The sequence below is a fragment of the Somniosus microcephalus genome, unplaced genomic scaffold (genome assembly GCF_052327205.1).
Source record: "Somniosus microcephalus isolate GS21.2 unplaced genomic scaffold, FLI_Smic_1.0 unresolved_chr9, whole genome shotgun sequence".
In the NCBI taxonomy this organism is placed as follows: Eukaryota; Metazoa; Chordata; class Chondrichthyes; order Squaliformes; family Somniosidae; genus Somniosus; species Somniosus microcephalus.
This window is the reverse complement of record NW_028225187.1, coordinates 20,091,722-20,113,167: the sequence shown is the minus strand read 5'-3', so window position 1 is coordinate 20,113,167 and position 21,446 is coordinate 20,091,722. Positions and strand designations below refer to the sequence as shown.

Genomic DNA, 21,446 nt, shown 5'->3' with positions numbered 1-21,446 from the left:
CAGCGAAGATTCACCAGACTGATACCTGGGATGGCAGGAATGACGTATGAGGAGAGATTGGGTCGATTGGGCTTATACTCGCTGGAGTTTAGAAGAATGAGAGGGGATCTCATTGAAACTTATAAAATTCTGACAGGACTGGGACAGACTAGATGCAGGAAGGATGTTCCCGATGGCGGGGGAGTCCAGAACCAGGGGTCACAGTCTAAGGATAAGGGGTAAGCCATTTAGGACTGAGATGAGGAGGAATTTCTTCACCCAGAGAGTGGTGAACCTGTGGAATTCTCTACCACACAAGGCAGTAGAGGCCAATTCATTAAATATATTCAAGAAGGAGTTGGATATATTTCTTAAGGCTAAAGGGATCAAGGGATATGGGGAGAAAGCAGGGACAGGGTACTGAGTTTGGATGATCAGCCATGATCTTGGTGAATGGCGGAGCAGGCTCGAGGGGCCGAATGGCCGACTCCTGCTCCTATCTTCTGTGTTTCTATAATCGCTCCAGTTGTTTTACTACGTTAAAGGCGCTGTATAAATGCAGGTTGTGGTTGTTGGCAGGTCACTTTATTAAGGATTTGGGTCCATGGACAACTAACGTGTGTGTATGTGTGTCTCTGTCTTTTTTTTCCCTGTTCCCTCAGTGGCCTCCGCCCCCACCTCAGCCTCAGCCTCCGCCCCCGCCTCCTCCTCGGCCTCCTTGCACAGTCCCCCCGAGATCGAGCAGGCCTGGCCACAGAGCACGGGCGAAGAGGAACTCCAACTGCAACTGGCGCTGGCCATGAGCAAAGAGGAGGCCGATCAGGTAACGGCGGGTTAGGGCACGGCGGGGCGGGTGGGGGAGCGGGAGACGCCAAGGCCGGAGGGGACCGGCTGTTCGACCAAGGGGGTGTGTGCGCTCGCGATTCCCCCCCCGCTCCAGGATACAGGGCGAGTCGCGGTTTGGTTCCGGGGGCTTCACTGAAACGCGGAGAGGGTCCGGGGAAGACATGGCGGGATTCGATTGTTCTGTCCCGTAAACGGAAGCTGGGATCAAACCACCAGCACACAACCCCCCCCACACACACACCCCCGTGCTTCCTGTTGGAGGACTACTTGTGGAGGGGGCGAGGGAGGTGGAGGCGAGGGAGGTGAGGTGAGGGGGCGAGGGAGGTGGAGGTGAGGGGGCGAGGGAGGTGGAGGTGAGGGGGCGAGGGAGGTGGAGGTGAGGGGGCGAGGGAGGTGGAGGTGAGGGGGCGAGGGAGGTGGAGGTGAGGGGGGCGAGGGAGGTGGAGGTGAGGGGGCGAGGGAGGTGAGGTGAGGGGGCGAGGGAGTGGAGGTGAGGGGGCGAGGGAGGTGGAGGTGAGGGGGCGAGGGAGGTGGAGGTGAGGGGGCGAGGGAGGTGAGGTCGAGGGAGTGGAGGTGAGGGGGCGAGGGAGGTGGAGGTGAGGGGGCGAGGGAGGTGGAGGTGAGGGGGCGAGGGAGGTGGAGGTGAGGGGGCGAGGGAGGTGGAGGTGAGGGGGCGAGGGAGGTGGAGGTGAGGGGGCGAGGGAGTGGAGGTGAGGGGGCGAGGGAGGTGGAGGTGAGGGGGCGAGGGAGGTGGAGGTGAGGGGGCGAGGGAGGTGGAGGTGAGGGGGCGAGGGAGGTGGAGGTGAGGGGGCGAGGGAGGTGGAGGTGAGGGGGCGAGGGAGGTGGAGGTGAGGGGGCGAGGGAGGTGGAGGTGAGGGGGCGAGGGAGGTGGAGGTGAGGGGGCGAGGGAGGTGGAGGTGAGGGGGCGAGGGAGGTGGAGGTGAGGGGGCGAGGGAGGTGGAGGTGAGGGGGCGAGGGAGGTGGAGGTGAGGGGGCGAGGAGGTGGAGGTGAGGGGGCGAGGGAGGTGGAGGTGAGGGGGCGAGGGAGGTGGAGGTGAGGGGGCGAGGGAGGTGGAGGTGAGGGGGCGAGGAGGTGGAGGTGAGGGGGCGAGGGAGGTGGAGGTGAGGGGGCGAGGGAGGTGGAGGTGAGGGGGCGAGGGAGGTGGAGGTGAGGGGGCGAGGAGGTGGAGGTGAGGGGGCGAGGGAGGTGGAGGTGAGGGGGCGAGGGAGGTGGAGGTGAGGGGGCGAGGGAGGTGGAGGTGAGGGGGCGAGGAGGTGGAGGTGAGGGGGCGAGGGAGGTGGAGGTGAGGGGGCGAGGGAGGTGGAGGTGAGGGGGCGAGGGAGGTGGAGGTGAGGGGGCGAGGGAGGTGGAGGTGAGGGGGCGAGGGAGGTGGAGGTGAGGGGGCGAGGGAGGTGGAGGTGAGGGGGCGAGGAGGTGGAGGTGAGGGGGCGAGGGAGGTGGAGGTGAGGGGGCGAGGGAGGTGGAGGTGAGGGGGCGAGGGAGGTGGAGGTGAGGGGGCGAGGGAGGTGGAGGTGAGGGGCGAGGGAGGTGGAGGTGAGGGGGCGAGGGAGGTGGAGGTGAGGGGGCGAGGGAGGTGGAGGTGAGGGGGCGAGGGAGGTGGAGGTGAGGGGGCGAGGGAGGTGGAGGTGAGGGGGCGAGGGGAGGTGGAGGTGAGGGGGCGAGGGAGGTGGAGGTGAGGGGGCGAGGGAGGTGGAGGTGAGGGGGCGAGGGAGGTGGAGGTGAGGGGGCGAGGGAGGTGGAGGTGAGGGGGCGAGGGAGGTGGAGGTGAGGGGGCGAGGGAGGTGGAGGTGAGGGGGGCGAGGGAGGTGGAGGTGAGGGGGCGAGGGAGGTGGAGGTGAGGGGGCGAGGGAGGTGGAGGTGAGGGGGCGAGGGAGGTGGAGGTGAGGGGGCGAGGGAGGTGGAGGTGAGGGGGCGAGGGAGGTGGAGGTGAGGGGGCGAGGGAGGTGGAGGTGAGGGGGCGAGGGAGGTGGAGGTGAGGGGGCGAGGGAGGTGGAGGTGAGGGGGCGAGGGAGGTGGAGGTGAGGGGGCGAGGGAGGTGGAGGTGAGGGGGCGAGGGAGGTGGAGGTGAGGGGCGAGGAGGTGGAGGTGAGGGGGCGAGGGAGGTGGAGGTGAGGGGGCGAGGGAGGTGGAGGTGAGGGGCGAGGGAGGTGGAGGTGAGGGGGCGAGGGAGGTGGAGGTGAGGGGCGAGGGAGGTGGAGTGAGGGGGCGAGGGAGGTGGAGGTGAGGGGGCGAGGGAGGTGGAGGTGAGGGGGCGAGGGAGGTGGAGGTGAGGGGGCGAGGGAGGTGGAGGTGAGGGGGCGAGGGAGGTGGAGGTGAGGGGGCGAGGGAGGTGGAGGCGATGGGGGCGAGGGAGGTGGAGGCGAGGGGGCGAGGGAGGTGGAGGCGAGGGGGCGAGGAGGTGGAGGCGAGGGGGCGAGGGAGGTGGAGGCGAGGGGGCGAGGGAGGTGGAGGCGAGGGGGCGAGGGAGGTGGAGGCGAGGGGGCGAGGGAGGTGGAGGCGAGGGGGCGAGGGAGGTGGAGCGAGGGGGCGAGGGAGGTGGAGGCGAGGGGGCGAGGGAGGTGGAGGCGAGGGGGCGAGGGAGGTGGAGGCGAGGGGGCGAGGAGGTGGAGGCGAGGGGGCGAGGAGGTGGGGGCGAGGGGGCGAGGGAGGTGGGGGCGAGGGGGCGAGGGAGGTGGGGGCGAGGGGGCGAGGGAGGTGGGGGCGAGGGGGCGAGGGAGGTGGGGGCGAGGGGGCGAGGGAGGTGGGGGCGAGGGGGCGAGGGAGGTGGGGGCGAGGGAGCGGGGGGCGAGGGGGCGAGGGAGCGGGGGGCGAGGGGGCGAGGGAGGTGGGGGCGAGGGAGGTGGGGGCGAGGGGGCGAGGGAGGTGGGGCGAGGGGGCGAGGGAGGTGGGGGCGAGGGAGCGGGGGGCGAGGGGGCGAGGGAGCGGGGGGCGAGGGGGCGAGGGAGGTGGGGGCGAGGGAGGTGGGGGCGAGGGGGCGAGGGAGGTGGGGGCGAGGGGGCGAGGGAGGTGGGGGCGAGGGAGGTGGGGGCGAGGGGGCGAGGGAGGTGGGGGCGAGGGAGGTGGGGGCGAGGGGCGAGGGAGGTGGGGGCGAGGGGGCGAGGGAGGTGGGGCGAGGGGGCGAGGGAGGTGGGGGCGAGGGGGCGAGGGAGGTGGGGGCGAGGGGGCGAGGGAGGTGGGGGCGAGGGAGGCGGGGGCGAGGGGGCGAGGAGGCGGGGGCGAGGGGGCGAGGGAGGCTGGGGGCGAGGGAGGCGGGGGCGAGGGAGGCGGGTGCGAGGGGGGCGAGGGAGGCGGGGGCGAGGGAGGCGGGGGCGAGGGGGCGAGGGAGGTTGGGGCGAGGGGGCGAGGGTGGTGGGGGCGAGGGGGCGAGGGAGGTGGGGGGCGAGGGGGCGAGGAGGTGGGGCGAGGGAGGTGGGGGCGAGGGAGGTGGGGGCGAGGGGGCGAGGCGGGCGGGGGCGAGGCGGGCGGGGGCGAGGGGGGCGGAGGCGAGGGAGGCGGAGACGAGTGGTCTGGGAGGCTGACGCGAGGCGGCGGACGAGCGGGGTGAACTCGAGCTTGCGCTGGGCACTGCCAGGTGGAGACGAGTGGTCTGGGAGGCGGAGTTGGAGGTGAGCGAGGTGGAGACGAGGGGTGCGAGGTGGAGTTGGACGGAGGGAGGTGGAGTTGGACAGAGGAAGGTGGAGACGGAGGGGTCTGGGAGGTGGAGTGGACGGAGGGAGGTGGAGTTGGACGGGAGGGAGGTGGAGTTGGATGGAGGGAGGTGGAGTTGGACGGAGGGAGGTGGAGTTGGACGGAGGGAGGTGGAGTTGGATGGAGGGAGGTGGAGTTGGACGGAGGGAGGTGGAGTTGGATGGAGGGAGGTGGAGTTGGACAGAGGAAGGTGGAGACGGAGGGTCTGGGAGGTGGAGTTGGACGGAGGGAGGTGGAGTTGGACGGAGGGAGGTGGAGTTGGATGGAGGGAGGTGGAGATTGGACAGAGGAAGGTGGAGACGGAGGGGTCTGGGAGGTGGAGACGAGGGGTCTGGGAGGCTGACGCGAGGCGGCGGACGAGCGGGGTGAACTCGAGCTTGCGCTGGGCGCTGCCAGGTTTGGCGCCACATTAACGCCCCTCCCTCTCTTTGCCACACTTTTTCGCAGCGTTCACCCCCGGCGCCCGGCGAGGACTTGCAGATGCGGCTCGCAATGAGCTTGAGTAAAGAGGAACACGACAAGGTAGCGTCGATCGCCGGCCCCGGCTCGGCCTATGCAGCCTCCGCTCTCGCTCACGGGCCTCTGCCCGTTACTTCTTACTGCCATTTACGCCTCCGATCTCTCCTCTCTCGCTCCGTCTGCGATGTCACTCTTAGTCTGCGATCTCACCCCGTCTGGGGGTGTCTCTCGCTCACAGTCTGGGGGTGTCTCTCGCTCACAGTCTGGGGGGTGTCTCTCGCTCACAGTCTGGGGGGTGTCTCTCGCTCACAGTCTGGGGGCGTCTCTCGCTCACAGTCTGGGGGGTGTCTCTCGCTCACAGTCTGGGGGGTGTCTCTTGCTCACAGTCTGGGGGCGTCTCTCGCTCACAGTCTGGGGGGTGTCTCTCGCTCACAGTCTGGGGGGTGTCTCTCGCTCACAGTCTGGGGGTGTCTCTCGCTCACAGTCTGGGGGTGTCTCTCGCTCACAGTCTGGGGGTGTCTCTCGCTCACAGTCTGGGGTGTGTCCCTCGCTCTCCGTCTGGGGGTCGGTCTCTCGGTCTCCGTCTCTCGGTCTCCGTCTGGGTGTGGGTCTCTCGCTCTCCGTCTGGGATCTTTGTGTGTCTCTCTCTCTGTCTCTCTGTGTGTCGCATCTCTCAGTATGCAGCTAGAAGCATAGGAACAGGAGGAGGCGATTCAACCCTGTGCTGTACCTGCCCTGGGAGTGTTTGATGGGACAGTGTAGAGGGAGCTTTACTCTGTATCTAACCCGTGCTGTACCTGCCCTGGGAGTGTTTAATGGGACAGTGTAGAGGGAGCTTTACTCTGTATCTAACCCGTGCTGTACCTGCCCTGGGAGTGTTTGATGGGACAGTGTAGAGGGAGCTTTACTCTGTATCTAACCCGTGCTGTACCTGCCCTGGGAGTGTTTGACGGGACAGTGTAGAGGGAGCTTTACTCTGTATCTAACCCCGTGCTGTACCTGCCCTGGGAGTGTTTGATGGGACAGTGTCGAGGGAGCTTTACTCTGTATCTAAACCAGTGCTGTACCTGCCCTGGGAGTGTTTGATGGGACAGTGTAGAGGGAGCTTTACTCTGTATCTAACCCCGTGCTGTACCTGCCCTGGGAGTGTTTGATGGGACAGTGTAGAGGGAGCTTTCCTCTGTATCTAACCCGTGCTGTACCTGCCCTGGGAGTGTTTGATGGGACAGTGTAGAGGGAGCTTTACTCTGTATCTAACCCGTGCTGTACCTGCCCTGGGAGTGTTTGATAGGACAGTGTGGAGGGAGCTTTACTCTGTATCTAACCCCGTGCTGTACCTGCCCTGGGGGTGTTTGATGGGACAGTGTAGAGGGAGCTTTACTCTGTACCTGCCCTGGGAGTGTTTGATGGGACAGTGTAGAGGGAGCTTTACTCTGTATCTAACCCGTGCTGTACCTGCCCTGGGAGTGTTTGATGGGACAGTGTAGAGGGAGCTTTACTCTGTATCTAACCCCGAGCTGTACCTGCCCTGGGAGTGTTTGATGGGACAGTGTAGAGGGAGCTTTACTCTGTATCTAACCCCGTGCTGTACCTGCCCTGGGAGTGTTTGATGGGACAGTGTAGAGGGAGCTTTACTCTGTATCTAACCCCGTGCTGTACCTGCCCTGGGAGTGTTTGCTGGGACAGTGATCAGGAAGCCCTGAATTATTCAGGGTGAAAAAGCATTGAGAAATGTTTAAACTGAAGCTAACTGCCTCGCTAAGACAATTAAACATTTCTGAGACACTTCTCCAGACAGCGGAGATGTTGATCCCACCAGGGGCAGGCTGGCCATGTTCGGTAGCGACGGGAATAGCGAGATGTCCCAAAGATCACTGCAACTTTATCTAAGGAAGGAGATACTTGCCTTGGAGGCGGTGCAACGAAGGTTCACTAGATTGATTCCTGGGATGGGGGGGTTGTCCTATGAGGAGAGATTGAGTAGATTGGGCCAATACTCTCTGGAGTTTAGAAGAATGAGAGGTGATCTCATTGAAACGTACCAGATTCTGAGGGGGATTGACAGGGTAGATGCTGAGAGGCTGTTTCCCCCCTGGCTGGAGAGTCTCGAACCAGGGGTCACAGTCTCAGAATAAGGGGTCGGCCATTGAGGACTGAGATGAGGAGGAATTTCTTCACTCAGAGGGCGGTGAATCTGTGGAATTCTCCGCCCCAGAGGGCTGTGGAGGCTCAGTCGTTGAGTATATTCAAGGCTGAGATCGATAGATTTTTGGACTCTTGGGGAATCGAGGGATATGGGGATCGGGCGGGGAAAGTGGAGTTGAGGTCGAAGATCAGCCGCGATCTTATTGAATGGCGGAGCAGGCTCGAGGGGCCGAATGGCCGACTCCTGCTCCTAATTCTGATGTTCTTATGTTGAAAACCCACCCAACAACATCAACCTGCATTTATCCCGCGCCATTAATGTAGTAAACCGTCCCAAGGCGCTTCACAGGAGCGATTATCAAACACAAACTTGACCCCGAGCCACATAAGGCGATATTAGGACAGGACGACCAAAAGCTGGGCCAAAGAGGTCGGTTTTAAGGAGTGCTTTAAAAGGAGGAGAGAGGGGCGGAGAGGTTTAGGGAGGGAATTCCAGAGCTCAGGGCCCTAGGCAGCTGAAGGCACGGCCGCCAATGGTGGAGCGATGGAAATCGGGGCTGCTCGAGAGGGCAGAATTGGAGGAACGCCGAGATCTCGGGAGGGGTTGGATTTATCTGGTGCTGGGGCAGCTGGTTGTCCTCTGTGTCTCTGTCCCTTCCTCCCATTGTTATTCAATGTGTGTCTGATGGTCTTTCAGATAGATGTTGGACGTCTCCTGTCCATTCACCCTTTTATTTCCTTCAGAATCCAGTGCGGAATGGGTCGGGACACTTTGGGAACTGGGAGAGGGTTTTGTGCGGGCAGTGGGCCCTTCGCCGCTCTGAGATCCGAGGGGTCAGATCCAGCACCATTGACCTTTCACCCTCTGGGACCCACTGCGGTCAGGGTGGAGGTCCGGGGAGAGAGAACGGGCGGAGTTGTATGTACTGAGACGGAACGGGCGTAGGGATTGGGTGGGTAGCAGCTGGGGGGGTGGGGGGGGGAGTGGAATTGGGAGGCATGCCGGGGGGTTTCACCCAAGCGTTCTCACCCTCTGCTGTGTCGTGCGTGTGTTCCGCAGGAAGAACGGTTGCGGAGAGGCGACGACCTGAGGCTACAGATGGCTATCGAAGAGAGCCAGAAGCAGAACGCGGTCCTTGCCAAGGAAGACAAGGTGGGTCGTCCCGTCCCCCGCCTCCGGTATCTGAAGGGCCTGTCCCTCGACCGCGCTCCCCAACCTCCAATACATCGGAGGTAGATGTGTATATACTCTAGGACTCGAGGCCCATAATCCAGGCCCACACTCCCCGGTGCCAGTACTGAGGGAGCGCTGCACTGTCGGAGGTAGATGTATATACTCTAGGACTCGAGCCCCATAATCCAGGCCCACACTCCCCGGTGCCAGTGCTGAGGGAGCGCTGCACTGTCGGAGGTAGATGTATATACTCTAGGACTCGAGCCCCATAATCCAGGCCCACACTCCCCGGTGCCAGTACTGAGGGAGTGCTGCACTGTCGGAGGTAGATGTATATACTCTAGGACTCGAGCCCCATAATCCAGGCCCACACTCCCCGGTGCCAGTACTGAGGGAGCGCTGCACTGTCGGAGGTAGATGTATATACTCTAGGACTCGAGCCCCATAATCCAGGCCCACACTCCCCGGTGCCAGTACTGAGGGAGCACTGCACTGTCGGAGGTAGATGTATATACTCTAGGACTCGAGCCCCATAATCCAGGCCCACACTCCCCGGTGCCAGTACTGAGGGAGCGCTGCACTGTCGGAGGTAGATGTATATACTCTAGGACTCGAGCCCCATAATCCAGGCCCACACTCCCCGGTGCCAGTACTGAGGAAGCGCTGCGCTGTCGGAGGTAGATGTATATACTCTAGGACTCGAGCCCCATAATCCAGGCCCACACTCCCCGGTGCCAGTACTGAGGGAGCGCTGCACTGTCGGAGGTAGATGTATATACTCTAGGACTCGAGCCCCATAATCCAGGCCCACACTCCCCGGTGCCAGTACTGAGGGAGCGCTGCACTGTCGGAGGTAGATGTATATACTCTAGGACTCGAGCCCCATAATCCAGGCCCACACTCCCCGGTGCCAGTACTGAGGGAGCGCTGCACTGTGAGAGGTAGATGTATATACTCTAGGACTCGAGCTCCATAATCCAGGCCCACACTCCCGTGCCAGTACTGAGGGAGTGCTGCACTGTCGGAGGTGCCGCCTTTCAGATGAGATGTTAATCCGAGGCCCCGTCTGCTCTCTCAGGTGGACGTAAAAGATCCCACGGCCACTATTGGAAGAGGAGCAGGGGGAGGAGTTCTCCCCGGTATCCTGGGTCCAATATTCATCCCTCAACCAACATCACTAAAAAAAAACTGATGTTCTGATCATTGTCTCATTGCTGTTTGTGGGAGCTTGCTGTGCGCAAATTGGCTGCCGCGTTTCCTACATTACAACAGTGACTACATTTCAGAAGTACTTCATTGGCTGTTAAGTGCTTTGGGACGTCCTGAGGTGGTGAAAGGCGCTCGAGAAATCAGCGGGCTCTTTCCTCATCTGAGTCGTGCCAGCTGATTGGCCGTTTGTGCCCTCTGAACTTATCTAACCCCCGACCCTTTCTCTCTTTTTCCAGTCTTCGCTGATGGACTTGGCCGACGTGTTCACGGCCTCAGCTCCCGTGGCCACCAACGACCCCTGGGCAGGGGGGCCCTTGGACCCCTCCTGCGCCCCCGTCCCGCTGGCCCTGCCCGTCGCCAACCCCTGGGGAGCGCAGCCGGCGCCCACGGCCCCCGGGCCCTGGGGCACCCCCCAGCCCGACCCTCCATTAGCCCCGGGGGGCGAGGCGTGGGGAGCGACCCACGGCCCGCTGACCACGGCCGTCTCCGATTCCTGGGATGTTCTGGGTAAGGATCGCTTTTCGCTGTTTCGTGGGGGGAGGGACATGTTGGGGGGGTTGTCTCCTGTAGAGCTCATACCCCAATAATGAGCATCTTCTGGGGTGGGTGAGGGACTGAAGGCTTCTTTAGAACCCAGCGACTTAGCGTGCAGGTGCATAGAAACATAGAAGATCGGAGCAGGAGTCGGCCATTCGGCCCCTCGAGCCTGCTCCGCCATTCAATGAGATCATGGCTGATCATCCAAATTCAGTACCCTGTCTCTGCTTTCTCCCCATATCCCTTGATCCCTTTAGCCTTAAGAAATATATCCAACTCCTTGAATATATTTAATGAATTGGCCTCTACTGCCTTCTGTGGTAGAGAATTCCACAGGTTCACCACTCTCTGGGTGAAGAAATTCCTCCTCATCTCTGTCCTAAATGGCTTACCCCTTATCCTTAGACTGTGACCCCTGGTTCTGGACTCCCCCGCCATCGGGAACATCCTTCCTGCATCTAGTCTGTCTAGTCCTGTTAGAATTTTATAAGTTTCAATGAGATCCCCTCTCATTCTTCTAAACTCCAGCGAATATAAGCCTAATCGACCCAACCTCTCCTCATACGTCATTCCTGCCATCCCAGGTATCAGCCTGGTGAATCTTCGCTGCACTCCCTCCATGGCAAGAACATCCTTCCTCAGATAAGGCGACCAAAACTGCACACAATACTCAAGGTGCGGTCTCACCAAGGCCCTGTACAACTGCAGCAAGACATCCTTGTTCCTGTACTCGAATCCTCTCACTACGAAGGCCATCATACCATTTGCCTTCTTAACCGCCTGCTGCAACTGCATGCTTACCTTCAGCGACTGGTGCACAAGGACACCCAGGTCTCGTTGCACTTCCCCATCTCCCAATCTATTGCCGTTCAGATAATAATCTGCCTTCCTGTTTTTGCCACCAAAGTGGATAACCTCACATTTATCCACATTATACTGCATCTGCCATGTTTCTGCCCAATCACCCAACCTGTCCAAATCATACTGGAGTTTCTCGGCATCCTCCTCACAGCACACACGCCCACCCAGCTTTGTGTCGTCTGCAAACTTGGAGATATTCCATCTAGTTCCCTCGTCTAGATCATTAATATATATTGTGAATAGCTGGGGTACAGCAAGCAATTAGGAAGGCAAATGGCCTTTATTGCAAGGGGGTTGGCGTATAAGAGTGAGGAAGTCTTGCTACAATTGTACAGGGCCTTGGTGAGACCACACCTGGAGTACTGTGCACAGTTCTGGTCTCCTTATCTAAGGAAGGAGATACTTGCCTTGGAGGCGGTGCAGCGAAGGTTCACTAGATTGATTCCTGGGATGAGAGGGCTGTCCTATGATGAGAGATTGAGTAGATTGGGCCGATACCCTCTGGAGTTTAGAAGAAGGAGAGGTGATCTCATTGAAACATACAAGATTCTGAGGGGGATTGACAGGGTAGATGCTGAGAGGCTGTTTCCCCCCTGGGCTGGGGAGTCTCGAACCAGGGGTCACAGTCTCAGGATAAGGGGTCGGCCATTTCGGACTGAGATGAGGAGGAATTTCTTCACTCGGAGGGCGGTGAATCTTTGGAATTCTCTGCCCCAGAGGGCTGTGGAGGCTCAGTCTTTGAGTATATTCAAGGCTGCGATCGATAGATGTTTGAATATTAAGGAAATCGAGGGATATGGGGATCGGGCAGGAAGGTGGAGTTGAGGTAGAAGATCAGGCATGATCTTATTGAATGGTGGAGCAGGCTCGAGGGGCCGAATGGCCCACTCCTATTTCTGATGGTTTTAACCCGTACCCCAACTGTGGGCATCTTGTGGGTTGGGTAAGGGACTGAGGGCTTCTGTCGAACGTGTACCCCAACAATGGGCACCTCTCATTCTCTCTCTCTCTCTCTCTCTCCGTTTCAGGAACCCAGCCCACCGTGATGGCGGCGGCACCCGAGCCCTGGGCCTCCATCCCCGCCCCCGCGGCCCCGATCGTGACCTCCGTCGACCCCTGGGCCCCCGTGCCACAGCCTCTGCCTGCCGCCTCCGCCTCGTCCTCGCCTGTCCTGCCGGAGACCTTCATGGACCCCTGGGAGGCCTCCTCGCCCTCGCCGCCTACCACGGACTCCACAGGTACTGGGCGAGGGGCCAGACATCGGTTCGGGCAGCGCGGGCGATGGACTCTAGTGAACTTTAAAAGGCGCTCTCCCCCATATCCCCTGATTCCCCTAGAGTCCAACGATCTATCGATCTTGGCCTTGAATATACTCAACGACTGAGCCCCCACAGCCCTCTGGGGCAGAGAGTTCCAAAGATTCACCGCCCTCTGAGTGAAGAAATTCCTCCTCATCTCAGCCCTCAATGGCCGACCCCTTATTCTGAGACTGCGACCCCTGGTTCTAGACTCTCCAGCCAGGGGGAAACAACCTCTCAGCAATAAAGGGGTGGCCTCCTCCGTTGAGGAGAGGTGACGGAAGTCCTCCTGCGGAGCGGGAGGTCCTCCTGAGGAGGCGAGAGTGCTCCTGAAGTTCTCCATGACCATCCTACTTTGGCCACAGAGAGGGGCTTGGGTCCGTTGTCACAAGCTTGGAGCCATTGCCAAGATTGCCGGTTGATGCCGTGATACCTCACTCTGCCAGGCCGGTTCAGGGAATCCCTCAGACTCCCTCCACCCCCCTCTCGCCATAGGTCGCAGAGCTCAGTTGGCGTCGCCTCTCTGTATCTGGGCATCTCTAGACGGACGGGGCCTCCCCCCTAGTCATGAGAAATGTATAACGTTCTTGGAGGGATTGACAGGGTAATAATAATAAGAAGAATCAACTTTATTGTCACTGTTAGTGCACCAGTGCAGTACAACGAAATGTAGGCTTGCGGCTCCCGAGAGTGTACATTTAGATTAAGACATTTAAACATTCAACATACATTTGGCTTGTAATACTTTAACATAAACATAACCATAATAAAGTGCATTGACAGACGTGCAGGCTTTAGAGTTTATTTGTGGAGTTCAGTAGGATGACAGCCCTGGGAAAGAAGCTGTTCCTAAATCTGGTCGTACGGGTGTGAATGCATCTGTAGCGTCTCCCAGATGGCAGGAGGGCGAACAGACTGTGGCTGGGGTGGGTAGGATCTTTGATGATGGACCGTGACCTCCGTAAACAGCGTTTCTGGTATATGTGCTCTATGGTCGGTAGCCGGGTGCCGGTAATGCGTTGGGCAGTTTTGACTACCCGCTGCAGGGCTTTCCGGTCATAGTAGCTACAGCTGCCATACCATACTGTGATACAGTTCGTCAGGATGCTCTCTATTGTGCAGCGGTAAAAGTTAGAGAGGATCAGGGGTGATAGGTTACATCCCTTCAGCCTCCTTAGGAAATATAGTCGCTGCTGGGCCTTCTTCACCAGAGAGGAGGTATTGAGGGACCAGGAGAGGTCTTCCGTGATGTGGACTCCGAGGAACTTAAAGCTGTCCACCCTGGCTGGAGCGTCTAGAACCAGGGGTCACAGTCTAAGGATAAGGGGTCGGCCATTTAGGACTGAGATGAGGAGGAATTTCTTCACCCAGAGAGTGGTGAACCTGTGGAATTCTCTACCACAGAAGGCAGTTGAGGCCAATTCATTCAATATATTCAAGAAGGAGTTGGATATATTTCTTAAGGCTCAAGGGATATGGGGAGAAGGCAGGGACCGGGTACTGAATTTGGATGATCAGCCATGATCTCATTGAATGGCGGAGCAGGCTCGAGGGGCCGAATGGCCTCCTCCTGCTCCTATCTTCTATGTTTCTATATCTTCGGCTGCTCTTTTTGCTACCACCTCCCTTAACTCAGGGTGGGACAACAAGACCCAATAAGAACAGAAGAATTAGGAGCAGGAGTAGGCCATTGAAACATAGAGAATTCTTCGAGGGTGACATGAATCTTATGTAATAACACTGGGCGGCCTGCGGGTGGCGCTGCCCAGGGAGAGTATACATACTCGGGCACGGGGCCCAGCTTGCTCAGGACATTCTTTAACAGGAACTAGTGTAGGACACAACTAGATCTCCATGACAGGGTAGATGCTGAGAGGCTGTTTCCCCCTGGGCTGGAGAGTCTCGAACCAGGGGTCACAGTCTCAGGATAAGGGGTCGGCCATTGAGGACTGAGATGAGGAGGAATTTCTTCACTCAGAGGGCGGTGAATCTTTGGAATTCTCTGCCCCAGAGGGCTGTGGAGGCTCAGTCGTTGAGTATATTCAAGGCCGCGATCGATAGATTATTGGACTCTCGGGGAATCGAGGGATATGGGGATCGGGCGCAGAAAGTGGGGTTGAGGTCGACGATCAGCCTGCATTATCCTCACTGTTTCTTCCTCTTCCTTCTGTTCCCCCAGTGAAGCCAAACTATGACCCTTTCGTGGCTCCAGTGGTCAATGACGATTTTTCGGACTTCGACGCGTTGAGGTCGCACGTCCCAAAGTCCGACAGCGGAGCAGGTTTGGCTCTCTCCTATCCTTTTCCCCTCTCCCCTCCCACCCCTTCTATTCTAGGGTTCCCCTCCGAGTGTGTGCAACTCGTTGAGAGTTTTCATTAACCTGTTACTGGAAGAACGCTTTGAGACACAAGTTTTGTTCCAGCCAGTCTTGAGCTCAGTGCTACGAGTAACCATAAGTTGCATCTTTACTACAATCGTAGACGGTCACAGCACAGGAGGCGGCCATTCGACCCACTGTGCCGGCTCTTTGGTCGAGCTCTCCAATTAGTCCCACTCCCCCCTCGCTCGTTCCCCACAGCCCTGTAAATTGTTCCCATTCAATGATTTCTCCAATTCCCCTTTTGAAAGTTACTATTGAATCTGCTTCCACCGCCCTTTCAGGCAGCGCATTCCAGATCACAACAACTCGCTGCGTAAAGAACTGTTTCCTCATCTCCCCTCTGGTTCTTTTGCCGATTATCTTCAATCTGTGTCCTCTGGTTACCGACCCTCCTGCCACTGGAAACAGTTTCTCCTTATTTACTCCATCAAAACCCTTCGTGATTTTGAACACCTCTATCAAATCTCCCCTTAACCTTCTCTGCTCCAAGGAGAACAACCCCAGCTTCTCCAGTCTCTCCACATCACTGAAGCCCCTCATCCCTGGTCCCATTCTGGTCAATCTCCCCTTAACCTTCTCTGCTCCAAGGAGAACAATCCCAGCTTCTCCAGTCTCTCCACATCACTGAAGTCCCTCATCCCTGGTACCATTCTGGTCAATCTCCCCCTTAACCTTCTCTGCTCTAAGGAGAACAATCCCAGCTTCTCCAGTCTCTCCACATCACTGAAGCCCCTCATCCCTGGTACCATTCTGGTCAATCTCCCCTTAACCTTCTCTGCTCTAAGGAGAACAACCCCAGCTTCTCCAGTCTCTCCACATCACTGAAGTCCCTCATCCCTGGTCCCATTCTGGTCAATCTCCCCTTAACATTCTCTGCTCTAAGGAGAACAACCCCAGCTTCTCCAGTCTCTCCACATCATTGAAGTCCCTCATCGCTGCACAGTGAAACTATTACCTCTGGTTGAGGGGAGTCCAGAACAAGGGGGCAGAACCTTAAAATTAGAGCCAGGTAGTTCAGGGGTGATGTGAGGAAGCACTTCTTCACACAAAGGGTGGTGGAAATCTGGAACTCGCTCCCCCAAAGAGCTGTGGAGGCTGTGGGTCGATTGAAAATGTCAAAACTGAGATTGGTAGATTTTTGTGGGGTATTAAGGGTTCCGGAACCAAGGCAGGTAGATGGAGTTAAGATACAGATCAGCCGTGATCTAATTAAATGGCGGAACAGGCTCGAGGGGGCTGAATGGGCCTCCTCCTGTTCCCGTGTAACAGGCTCATTGGGCTGAATGGGCCTCCTCCTGTTCCTGTGTAACAGGCTCGAGGGGCTGAATGGGCCTCCTCCTGTTCCTGTGTAACAGGCTCGAGGGGCTGAATGGGCCTCCTCCTGTTCCTGTGTAACAGGCTCGAGGGGCTGAATGGGCCTCCTCCTGTTCCTGTGTAACAGGCTCGAGGGGCTGAATGGGCCTCCTCCTGTTCCTGTGTAACAGGCTCGAGGGGCTGAATGGGCCTCCTCCTGTTCCTGTGTAACAGGCTCGAGGGGCTGAATGGGCCTCCTCCTGTTCCTGTGTAACAGGCTCGAGGGGCTGAATGGGCCTCCTCCTGTTCCTGTGTAACAGGCTCGAGGGGCTGAATGGGCCTCCTCCTGTTCCTGTGTAACAGGCTCGAGGGGGCTGAATGGGCCTCCTCCTGTTCCTGTGTAACAGGCTCAAGGGGGCTGAATGGGCCTCCTCCTGTTCCTGTGTAACAGGCTCGAGGGGCTGAATGGGCCTCCTCCTGTTCCTGTGTAACAGGCTCGAGGGGCTGAATGGGCCTCCTCCTGTTCCTGTGTAACAGGCTCGAGGGGCTGAATGGGCCTCCTCCTGTTCCTGTGTAACAGGCTCGAGGGGGCTGAATGGGCCTCCTCCTGTTCCTGTGTAACAGGCTCGAGGGGCTGAATGGGCCTCCTCCTGTTCCTGTGTAACAGGCTCGAGGGGCTGAATGGGCCTCCTCCTGTTCCTATGTGGACAGATCACCGACCCCTTAGCAGCAGAGCCAGTAAACTCCCGCGAAGTCCAGCTTTAACCTGTTGGTCACGTGTCCTCTCCAGGTAGATGTATATACTCTAGGACTCGAGCCCCATAATCCAGGCCCACACTCCCCAGTGCCAGTACTGAGGGAGCGCTGCACTGTCGGAGGTAGATGTATATACTCTAGGACTCGAGCTCCATAATCCAGGCCCACACTCCCCGGTGCCAGTACTGAGGGAGCGCTGCACTGTCGGAGGTAGATGTATATACTCTAGGACTCGAGCCCCATAATCCAGGCCCACACTCCCCGGTGCCAGTACTGAGGGAGCGCTGCACTGTCGGAGGTAGATGTATATACTCTAGGACTCGAGCTCCATAATCCAGGCCCACACTCCCCGGTGCCAGTACTGAGGGAGTGCTGCACTGTCGGAGGTAGATGTATATACTCTAGGACTCGAGCCCCATAATCCAGGCCCACACTCCCCGGTGCCAGTACTGAGGGAGCGGAGGTAGATGTATATACTCTAGGACTAAAACAGATGATCTGGTCATTATCACATTGCTGTTTGTGGGAGCTTGCTGTGCGCAAAAAAAAAGTACTTCATTCGCTTTGGGATGTCCGGTGGTTGTGAAGGGCGCAATAGAAATGCAAGTCATAGAAACATAGAAGATAGGAGCAGGAGTCGGCCATTCGGCCCCTCGAGCCCGCTCCGCCATTCAATGCGATCATCGCTGATCATCCAAACTCAGTACCCTGTCCCTGCTTTCTCCCCATATCCCTTGATCCCTTTAGCCTCAAGAAATATATCCAATACTTTCTTGAATATATTTAATGAATTGGCCTCAACTGCCTTCTGTGGTAGAGAATTCCACAGGTTCACCACTCTCTGGGTGAAGAAATTCCTCCTCATCTCTGTCCTAAATGGCTTACCCCTTATCCTTAGACTGTGACCCCTGGTTCTGGACTCCCCCGCCATCGGGAACATCCTTCCTGCATCTAGTCTGTCCAGTCCTGTTAGAATTTTATAAGTTTCAGTGAGATCCCCTCTCATTCTTCTAAACTCTAGCGAGTATAAGCCCAATCAACCCAATCTCTCCTCGTACGTCATTCCTGCCATCCCAGGTATCAGTCTGGTGAATCTTCGCTGCACTCCCTCCATGGCAAGAACATCCTTCCTCAGGTAAGGTGACCAAAACTGCACACAATACTCAAGGTGTGGTCTCACCAAGGCCCTGTACAACTGCAGCAAGACATCCTTGTTCCTGTACTCGAACCCTCTCTCTACGAAGGCCAACATACCATTTGCCTTCTTAACCGCCTGCTGCACCTGCATGCTTACCTTCAGCGACTGGTGCACAAGGACACCCAGGTCTCGTTGCACTTCCCCTTCTCCCAATCTATTGCCGTTCAGATAATAATCTGTTTGTTTTTCTCCCCAGGGGAGCCCGACCTGTTGGCCGGCGAGGTGCCGGTGTTCCGGTCCGAAGGCTCCAAGAGCCCCAACCTCTTCGATCTGGCCGGCATGGGGGGCGCCCTCCCGGAGACCCCGGGCTCCAAGCAGATGGTCGCCGCCCGCAAGACCCCCGAATCCTTCCTGGGGCCCAACGCCGCCCTCGTGGACCTGGACGCGCTTGTCTCCAAGAGCGGCAAGACCTCGAACCCCTTCCTCTCCGCGGGTAAGCTCGTCTCGTGTGCGCCGGCCAAAGCGCGGTCAAAACTTTTGGACGGTAGCCAGTAATCTTTTCGCTGCTTTTTTTTTTTTTCCTCCCTCCGCCGCACACCCTCCAAACCAGGGGAGCAGCCAATCTCGAGGGGGGCGTACCCGTGGCCCACTTGGCCTGCCCTTCGACCTTGGCTGGGGCCGGGGAAATGTGTCACATCTGGCGACCGAAAGCGGCCATCTTTGTTTTACCGCTCACCTGCACTGTGAGCAATGCCGCGGGAGGTGAGCTAGTGGCGCGTGTCAGAGCAGCTCCTCCAGCCTCCACTTCACCCAGTTGCCTCGGTTTGGGCAAAAGTGGCAGCCGCTCTGTACACAGCAAGATCCCGCCAAGAGCAACGAACCGACGTTGCTCTGTTCTGGTTGGTGGAGGGGCAAATATCGGACCCCAGGACACCAGGGAGAATTCTTGTTCCAATAGTGGCCGCGGGATCTTTTACGCACACCTGAGAGAGCAGACGGAGCCTCGGTTTAACATCTCACCCTGAAAGACGGCACCTCCGACAGTGCAGCACTCCCTCAGTACTGGCACTAGGGAGTGTGGGCCTGGATTATGGGGCTCGAGTCCTCGAGTATATACATCTACCTCCGACAGTGCAGCGCTCCCTCAGTACTGGCACCGGGGAGTGTGGGCCTCTCTGTCTCTCCCTCTCTCTCTCTCTCTTCTCTTCCCCCCCCCCCCCCGCCCTCTCTCTCTCTCTCCCCCTCTCTCTCTAATTTAAACAGTCCAATTCCAATTCAAATGCTTTATTGGCATGAAAGTTTACAGAGAACCATATTGCCAAAGCTTACATAGCAAAAAGGTACAGTTTTCCAACATTCTGTAGGTGTCAATCGATTTGACATTTGTTGGTTACATACAATATTACTTTTAAACAATATTAATTTTAAACAGTCTTTGTACTTCATTTGGTACGTTCAATATTAATTTTAAACAGTCTTAATTTTAAACAGTCCTCAGGTTGTGACATGTTGTTACATATTTGGCCCCAAGGTATGGTCTGTCTCCTTCTCCTAGGACTAATCTCAATTTTGACAGGTCATCCAATTCCTTGAAATCTGGGGTTGTTTGGCTTAGCTTGTTGAATAATATGTTTCTTGATGTGTTGAATTTAATTTAAATTGAATTGAATTTAAACAGTCTCTGTCTCTCTGTCTTTCTCTCTCTGTCTCTGTCTCTGTCTCTCTCTGTCTCTGTCTCTCTCTGTCTCTGTCTCTCTCTGTCTCTCTCTCTCTGTCTCTCTCTCTCTGTCTCTCTCTGTCTCTCTCTGTCTCTCTCTCTCTGTCTCTCTCTCTCTGTCTCTCTCTCTCTGTCTCTCTCTCTCTGTCTCTCTCTCTCTGTCTCTCTCTCTCTGTCTCTCTCTCTCTGTCTCTCTCTCTGTCTGTCTCTCTCTCTGTCTGTCTGTCTCTCTCTCTGTCTGTCTCTCTCTCTGTCTGTCTCTCTCTCTGTCTGTCTGTCTCTCTCTCTGTCTGTCTCTCTCTCTGTCTGTCTCTCTCTCTCTGTCTCTCTCTCTCTGTCTCTCTCTCTGTCTTTCTCTCTCTGTCTCTCTCTCTCTGTCTCTCTCTCTCTCTGTCTCTCTCTGTCTCTCTCTCTCTCTCTCTCTCTCCCTCGCTCTCTGTCTGCCTCGCTCTCTGTCTGCCTCGCTCTCTCTCTGCCTCGCTCTCTCTCTGCCTCGCTCGCTCTCTGCCTCGCTCGCTCTCTGCCTCGCTCGCTCTCTCTCTGTCTCTCGCTCGCTCTCTCGCTGGGGAGTGTGAGGGTTTTCCCGCAGAGCAGGTAAGCGCGGTGTGTGCGTGTATCGGGGAGCGGTGGCCTACTCCTCTTGGGCCTGACTCTAACCCGGCTCTTGGTCTGTTGTTTTTTTGTTCCCACAGGGGGAGCGACCGTCGCCTCGGCAACCAACCCCTTCGGGGCAGCCCCCCCTCCGACCATGACCCTCAACCAGCTGCGGGCCAGCCCCGTCATGTCGCTGGGCACGGCGGGCGCCCACCCCTCCGTTTCGCCCCTGGGCTCTGTGATGCCCCCGGCCCCCCGCCCTCTCCCCGCTGGTGGCCCTGCCCCCCGGGCCCGGACCCCTCCTCCCGGCGACGCTGCCCGCCGCGATGCCCCCCATGGTCGCATTGCCCCGCCGCCCAGAACGGCTTTGGCCCGCAGCCTGTCGGCAACACCAACCCGTTCCTGCTATAACGGCGTGTCTCGCTCCAGGCGCGGGGGGGCACGGGAGTGGCTCGTGCGCTGACTTTATTCAGAGGGTGGGGGGGCGGTAAATCCTTTCTTTGATCGACGGTGGAATGAAGGTGGTTGGGGTTTCGTCTTTTCCTTGTCCTCCCCCCAGAAGATCGTATAAATCGAACCGAACTCGGCGCGCGAGCCTCGACGCAGGAGTTTGGGTGTCGAGGGGGTGGGTCGCGTGTTCCGAGGGGCTCGGAGCTCCTCCGCCCTCTCCCCTTACCGCAGACAATCGAAACCCCCGTATCTCTCCCCCCTCCTCTTTATCCCGACACCTCCCAAGCCGGTGTGGCAGGGCGGCGATGTTCCCTCCAATCCGAAACTCCCGCGCGTCGAAAGGAAAATTCGAACGGTCCCGCCAAAGCGGTCGGGCGGCCCCACAAAAAAATGATTAGAGGGGGACGTCGGAGATTCCTCCCTCGCCAGTCTCCCGGACCCGCCTTACGGTCGCAGAGGTTCCCTTCCCCTCCCCTCCCCCCCGCACACCGAGAGCGAGATTCCGTGACCCGTGTCTCTTAACGACCCCCGTCTTCACTGCACATTCTAGTCCTTCCCTCTCCTGGGAGTCAGGGGGCCAGTTCCTATCCGACGCTGCAGCACCTTACAGAGCGGACGCGCCTGACTTTGTCGCCTTTTAAGCTTTTTCCTCCCTCCCCACCCCCCACCACCCCCCCATATCGCACTCCACGGTCTCCGGTGCTACTATAGAGATGGAAAGCGGACAAGACACTTTTACGCCCCACTCCCTACACACAGTGGAATAATCCGCGTTCTTCGAGCTCGGTCCGATAGCTTTTTTTTAAAAGAACGCTGCTACCTGGCGCTTCCCCCCCTCCCACCCCCCCCCCCCCCCCACACCCGTCTCTCGCGAAGATGGGGAGCAGAGGTCAAGACCACT

The 21,446-nt window shown here is 58.3% G+C and overlaps 1 protein-coding gene across 2 annotated transcripts in view; it reads left to right on the top strand.

Annotated features, from left to right (window-relative positions):
- Positions 1–21,034, top strand: part of epn1a (epsin 1a) — a 39,306-nt gene extending 18,272 nt beyond the window's left edge. The window contains exons 2-9 of one of the 2 annotated variants that reach the window (XM_085979583.1): positions 642–802; positions 4,982–5,056; positions 8,199–8,291; positions 9,758–10,028; positions 11,948–12,157; positions 14,397–14,498; positions 18,041–18,277; positions 20,194–21,034. In XM_085979583.1, coding sequence (XP_085835709.1) covers positions 642–802; positions 4,982–5,056; positions 8,199–8,291; positions 9,758–10,028; positions 11,948–12,157; positions 14,397–14,498; positions 18,041–18,277; positions 20,194–20,558 — 1,514 coding nt within the window. In that variant the 3' untranslated portion in view covers positions 20,559–21,034. The remainder of the gene's footprint in view (positions 1–641; positions 803–4,981; positions 5,057–8,198; positions 8,292–9,757; positions 10,029–11,947; positions 12,158–14,396; positions 14,499–18,040; positions 18,278–20,193) is intronic. The other variant, XM_085979582.1, reaches the window with a different exon arrangement.
- The last annotated feature ends 412 nt before the right edge of the window (positions 21,035–21,446 follow it).